Source organism: Asparagus officinalis, chromosome 9 (genome assembly GCF_001876935.1).
Source record: "Asparagus officinalis chromosome 9, Aspof.V1, whole genome shotgun sequence".
Lineage (NCBI taxonomy): Eukaryota > Viridiplantae > Streptophyta > Magnoliopsida > Asparagales > Asparagaceae > Asparagus > Asparagus officinalis.
In genome coordinates, this window is record NC_033802.1 from 60,441,820 (window position 1) to 60,449,255 (window position 7,436).

Sequence of the window (7,436 nt, forward strand, 5' to 3'; positions counted from 1 at the left end):
AGTTTTTTTACACTACCAAAAAATGGGTCTATGGGGACGGTTTATAACCGTCCCATTAGACAACATAATCGTCCCCGTAGGCCTAAGGGAACGGTTACTCATCTGATACCTTTGCTCCGTGGTGCTTGGTCTAACGTGACAGTTCATGATTAAAGTAGCACGGTTCTTGAACTGTCCCTGTTTGTAACATTTGGGGACGGTTTATCTATGGGAACGGTTTCAAGCTTGATCTAAGAGGACGGTTATATTATCTACGGGAACAGTTTTTTTTGTTATCTATGGGGACGATTTTTATACCAAGGGAAACGGTTTCAAGCTTGACCTAAGAGGACGGTTATATTGTCTATGGGAATGGTTTTATTTTTTATCTATGGGGACGGTTTTTATACCAAGGGGGACGGTTTCGAACTTGACCTAAGAGGGCGGTTATATTATCTATGGGAACGGTTTTGTTTTTTATCTATGTGGATGGCTTTTATACCAAACGGGATGGTTTTCATTTTTTAATGATCAAAACAAATCACCCAGATATCACACATCAGTCCATCACATACAAAGAAACAATAGTCCAAGTTTTACACACAAACTAACCAAACTTTAGCCTTAATATAATGAACAATTCATTACAACGAAGAACAATATTACAACAATAGGATTGAGATAATTCTTCACAAGTTTTACACACAAACTAACCAAATTAAGCACATATCACAAATCCTCCAGGATTAAAACAAAGAGCTACTACTTAATCAAAAGGTCAAAATGTCTCTATTGAGACGATTAAGTTCTAAATCTTCACAACAAGTAAATCTCCCAAAGAGCGACAAGCATGGATCTTCAGATGTTTTCCTACATACATCAAGATAAAAAGATGAGTAAGCACAAGATAAGTAAGCACAAGTAGGATGCTAAGTAAAATGACATTAAAAACATGTAAAGCATGTGAAGACGAACAATGACTACTTAAAACACTAAGATCTCAACTATGTAAAACACATATATACGTCACCATTATCAAACCTAACATTTAGTTAATATTTATGATGTGTTCTAAATAAAAAAAAGGAATGAGTGGATATCTCTAGAGTAAGTCATAATCCTTAGGCTATTTACACAGCTCGACAGGCATCTTTTTTAACTCATTTACATTCACAAGTCTATACAAAACCAACAATAACTTACAGTGTCATCTTTTCCTTTGTTTTCTATTCCATGAACTTCCCCATCATGAGCACAACTTTGTGATTTAGCAATGTCCACATAACTGCCTCGGCTGATCCCTGATTGGAGAATGAACCGTTCAATCCAGCCACCCTCAGTGCCCAGAATAGCAAAATTACCACAAGCACTAATTGTGCAAGCCTGTCAGGAAAATAGAAGAATGCTTAAAATGACCCATAACTTCCATCGCAAACTAGAGAGAATTGATACTTACACTGATGTTTTTATATATGTCATATTATTGTGGTAATAAACAAGTAAAATTACCTACGGTGTATTAAACAAATTCGAAAAGAACATACCTTAACATGTGTTTGCTTGTCGGTGGAAGGTGTGGGAATATGTTCACCAAGGACAAAGTTCTGAAGACGCCACACGTAAGCTTGTGGAGTATCCATATGACAGGTCACAACGTTACCCCAATCATGCTCACGGATCTCGACTATAAAATTTTTTTTTTTGAAAAAGCAAGATCAGTAAACAAATGAACTATCAAGAAAAAGAATATATGTTAAAGAATAATGAAAATACGCATTATAAGCTTGGAGAGGACTTTGGCGAACGTAAGATGACATGCAATACTTATCACAGCACAGAAACAATGCTGCGATGTATATAAAATAGAACTCTTTCAAATATTATCGCCCAGTACAACTGTCGCCGCACCCGTGAAACATAGTTTATAATTTAGGTAACATGAAGAAGAATTACATAGTAAGGCAACAATCATGAGATCAGGAACATCTTTTTTTAAATCATAGAACCCAAGCAAGGCAGGCTGAAGAAACTACAGTTTACACTTCCAAAAACTTAAGGCCTACATAAGTCTGCTAGGCATTAGAAACAGGCCCGCTGTGCTCAAATATGGACATCAACAACTTTTTAACATAATTTCACACATTCTTCCCTCAGCCAGAAGAATGAAATGAGACCACGTGAAGGGAATGGTTTTACCAAACTATTTAATTCCACAAAACAAGGGCTGCAGTCAAGCATCGACCCTCCAAGACTACAACACGAACACCATCGCGTTATTGCAAATACAGGAACACACTCCTTAACATACACCATCTGAAGCTCAGGATGAAATGATAATTCGGTCAATATAATAATATGAGAACTTACCCAAAATATTTCCTATGACAATAAAAAAAAAGAATGTTAAAGGAGAGACTATTACCAACATCAAAGTTGAGAACAAGCTTTAACTTGATCTCTTCTTCCTGAGAAAGAATAATAGTGCTAAATTAGATGCCTCTTTATCCACCAACAAAAAAAGATAGTAAACAGGGCATGCGGAGCAAGTCAGTTTATCACCTTTTGTTCAAAAACAAAAAAAAAACAAAAACAAAATAAAGAAAATAAAGAAAATTAAGAAGAAAAAACATTCATAAAAACAGCCCATAAGATTTTAATAAACAACAAATTCATCATCTCTCTTTATACCTTCATCACGAGTTTCTTGGCTCTTTTCGTTATATGACACTGAGAAAGTTCTCTACTTTGCTGGTCCAGCCAAAATAGTGAATTTTAATTAATTTAAACAAGATATACAACACAAATTTGTTTAATGGGGTTTTCCAGCCAAAATAGTGAATTTTAATTAATTTAAACAAGATATACAACACAAATTTGTTTAATGGGGTTTTGCCAATAAAATGAATATTGTAAGCATCAATTAGAATTGACACAAAAGGTCTACCTCAATATATTTAAAGTGATATAGCTACAATCACCCATAGTCTCAAATATAAATTGCATATAAAATACTAGGCTCTTCAAATATTGCCATATCAGACTAGTTAAGTAGAAGACTAGTCAGATACATACATCTAAGTTTCACTAAAGTACACATAAAGCACTAACATATCTACGCATCAAATTACATAATAGTATAAATAACTATAGTACATTATACAACGAACTTTCTAGATTGACCTAATACTCTTCACATAAACATCTGCTTGAATCAAAATAAATCTTATGCACCACTGCATGCATGAATTAAATTTTTAACTTCATACTCACTGACACTGGTATATTTTCAGTTACATCTCAAATACATAATAAACTTTAGGATGTATTTAATAAATCTTAACATATCTGAGCATCCAGTAAGTATTAGATGTAGGCAAGTCCTCTATGAAGTACCTATGCAAGATAGGTAAAGCCAATAAAACAATAATGTTAACATTTTGTAAAATGATAGAATGACAAGCATATGTGTCTGACATGGGCATTTTTTAGTAAGAAACTAAAGATAGGTGTGAATTGTCCACTTAAAACTAAAATCAGCATATCTACATGGAAATTAAAATGTCACAAACCTGCACTATTGAGAAAAGCCGGAAAGCACGATCTTGAAGAGTCGAAAATCAAAATGTCACAAACCTACATCAATCAAATATTAACCCTCAATCCATCAACCAAGACGCCATTTTGGAAACACAGAACCAATATCCAAACCTAAAAATTCATCAAATACCAAAATTAAACAAAAAAAATTTAAAAAAATACCCCATTTTTAGCTTCAACAAGATGCTCCTCGTCAAGATGACAGCATAACCCAACAATATCAAAATCCTCAGCATAGAATGGGCACCCAAACTTCACGCAGAAATCGTCCTCCCCTCCTTCGACATCATCAAACCCTAGGTACAGATCTACCAACAAACCACAAAATCAGTCACACCAACGTATACAAAATTCACAAAAGGAGATCAACTTTGAGGAAATCAGCGCACCGAATCGAGATTGAAGAGTCAATTGATGGCGCCTCGATGCAGCGGAGAATCGGCTCCATGAATCGAACTCCATAGGGTTTGGATGCAGTCGAATCTGGGAAAGAATCCCTAGCAGAATAGAACCCTAGAGCACTGGATTTGGTAAAATTGGGGATATTTATTAATCTAGGGTTGAGAGAGAGAGAGAGAGAGAGAGGACGACGGAGAGGACGAGTAAAAGGTGAAATCTTCGAGCTTCGATCTGAAACGATAATGGAGAGTCGGGGGTTTTTCAGTATTTGATGGATCGGGGAAAGAGCGGTAGACAAAACAACTTAATATTCTTTTGTTAAAATTTTGGTGCGAAACAATAAAGCCTATAATAAAACCGTCTGCATTAGCTAAATTACTGTGGTTTTTTTGCAAGCCAGGCTTAGGAAACGTTTTTATTTTAAAGTTCGTTGTCTTGAGGACTCTCCTGTGAGCGCTGGAACCGTTTCACACCGTATCCCATTTGGAGGTCAAAGGGACGGTTTTAAACGCAGTCCCGAAATAAGACCGTCCCCATAATACCTATTTTGTGGTGTGTTAGTATTAAGGGAATAAACTTAATATCTAGAATTTACCTGCTGCTGCATTTTCTTTGTATAATGAAAATGCTTGCAACTATTGAATTGACATGAAAATGCTCTCAAAACCAAGTTGTGGTTAGAAATGATTTGATGTCGATAACCTTGAAAAGTTGTTGCTTTCAATCACTTTAATTTATTCTTGCAAGTATTTTTGTAGAATTTATACAGTTTCATGTTCATTTAAATTTTAGATTAATCGCATAAAGTGAGTTTAGAGTATATGCTTTAGGAACTTTGAAGAGGGTTAGAGTTCAAGTTAATAGGAAAATTCGGTTAAATTTCCAGGATCAAAACTTTGGTTTTGTATAACAATGTGACTGTGCATATATATATCAATGTGTGTGATATAATATATATATATATAAATATAATATATATATTATAATATATAATATATTATATATATATATATATATGAAAAAGTGAATCAAGAGACAACCCTATCCCCTCCCCACCTAAAACGCGGCCCAAAATCCATCAATTCCCAATATTTTTTTACGATCCGCTCCGTGAAACTTGATGCTACACGTTCCTAACTCAAACACCATGAATTGTTGGTGAACACCCGTCCGTGTTTTGACCATTTGTTGAAGGTCGTACAACAAAGCTTCTAAATCTCGAGCAGCAAACCGTTAATGCGGCGAGTCGGATGAAGGCGCTCAAAACACTACGGGTTCACCCAAAATTGGTGTTTTGTTTAAGAACCGTGTAGATCAACAGTTCACGAGCCAGAATCGTAAAAAAATGATTAGCGAATGATGTGATTTTAGCCGCGTCCGTTGAAGTGGGCAGTCTAGGGTGTCAGCTTAGATCGACTTTTCCATAATATATTATATAATATATACTATATATATATATATACTATATAAAATATAATATATAATTTCTGAATAATATGTGTCGTGGATAGTATATATACTATACACACAGAATATAGTGTGTATATATATATATACTAATCAATAGTATAATATATTACTATAATGATATATATACTGTGTGTTTGTGTGTGTGTGTGTGTGCTGTGTGTCGTGTGTATAATATATATATGTAATTAATCTATATAGTATAGTATAGTACATATACATCATTTAATATATATATAATATATAATATTATATATATATATATATAAATATATATATAATAATATATATTATATAATATAGGAAGAGGAGAGAGTAGAGAAAATGAGAAACTTGTAAACCTAAAGTGCTCCAAAGCAACTTGGTAGTAGTGACATAATTTTCCTACATCAATTGGAGTTGGTGAGGGTCGGTTTAGGCTAATCTTTGAGGTGTGATGTAGGGCAAAGATTATCGCCACATCACTACCCAAAGTTGCTTGGAGCAACTTGTACCGCGCAAGTTTCTCCATGTTTTTTCTCAAATATTATACTATGTGTGTGTGTGTGAAATATATATAATATCATATATTATATATATTATATCATTATATATATATAATAATATAATATATATATATATACTATATTACTATATATAATATACTAATATATAAATATAATAATATACATATTGTGGGTTGTGTGTGTGCTGAGCACACTCTTAGCAACTAATAATCGCGTAGAATCTGATGTGACGATGCATGTCGCAATATAATATATATATTATAATATATAATATATTATATATATATATATATATGAAAAAGTGAATCAAGAGACAACCCTATCCCCTCCCCACCTAAAACGCGGCCCAAAATCCATCAATTCCCAATATTTTTTTACGATCCGCTCCGTGAAACTTGATGCTACACGTTCCTAACTCAAACACCATGAATTGTTGGTGAACACCCGTCCGTGTTTTGACCATTTGTTGAAGGTCGTACAACAAAGCTTCTAAATCTCGAGCAGCAAACCGTTAATGCGGCGAGTCGGATGAAGGCGCTCAAAACACTACGGGTTCACCCAAAATTGGTGTTTTGTTTAAGAACCGTGTAGATCAACAGTTCACGAGCCAGAATCGTAAAAAAATGATTAGCGAATGATGTGATTTTAGCCGCGTCCGTTGAAGTGGGCAGTCTAGGGTGTCAGCTTAGATCGACTTTTCCATAATATATTATATAATATATACTATATATATATATATACTATATAAAATATAATATATAATTTCTGAATAATATGTGTCGTGGATAGTATATATACTATACACACAGAATATAGTGTGTATATATATATATACTAATCAATAGTATAATATATTACTATAATGATATATATACTGTGTGTTTGTGTGTGTGTGTGTGTGCTGTGTGTCGTGTGTATAATATATATATGTAATTAATCTATATAGTATAGTATAGTACATATACATCATTTAATATATATATAATATATAATATTATATATATATATATATAAATATATATATAATAATATATATTATATAATATAGGAAGAGGAGAGAGTAGAGAAAATGAGAAACTTGTAAACCTAAAGTGCTCCAAAGCAACTTGGTAGTAGTGACATAATTTTCCTACATCAATTGGAGTTGGTGAGGGTCGGTTTAGGCTAATCTTTGAGGTGTGATGTAGGGCAAAGATTATCGCCACATCACTACCCAAAGTTGCTTGGAGCAACTTGTACCGCGCAAGTTTCTCCATGTTTTTTCTCAAATATTATACTATGTGTGTGTGTGTGAAATATATATAATATCATATATTATATATATTATATCATTATATATATATAATAATATAATATATATATATATACTATATTACTATATATAATATACTAATATATAAATATAATAATATACATATTGTGGGTTGTGTGTGTGCTGAGCACACTCTTAGCAACTAATAATCGCGTAGAATCTGATGTGACGATGCA

At 33.3% G+C, this 7,436-nt stretch overlaps 1 protein-coding gene across 5 annotated transcripts; it reads right to left on the reverse strand.

Annotated features, from left to right (window-relative positions):
• On the reverse strand, positions 588-4,272 carry LOC109823975 (WD repeat-containing protein 36-like). 5 transcript variants are annotated; one of them, XM_020390457.1, is made up of 6 exons: positions 3,966-4,272; positions 3,739-3,884; positions 3,549-3,612; positions 1,524-1,663; positions 1,183-1,280; positions 588-849 (listed from the first exon to the last, which is right to left on the reverse strand). In XM_020390457.1, the coding sequence occupies exons 1-5, from the start codon at positions 4,036-4,038 to the stop codon at positions 1,206-1,208; spliced, it is 498 nt and encodes a 165-aa protein (XP_020246046.1). In that variant the 5' UTR covers positions 4,039-4,272; the 3' UTR covers positions 588-849; positions 1,183-1,205. The 5 variants fall into 5 exon arrangements, with proteins under 5 accessions (XP_020246046.1, XP_020246043.1, XP_020246045.1 ...); XM_020390454.1 differs by having other exon boundaries at positions 1,183-1,362; positions 3,966-4,266; XM_020390456.1 differs by lacking the exon at positions 588-849 and having other exon boundaries at positions 957-1,280.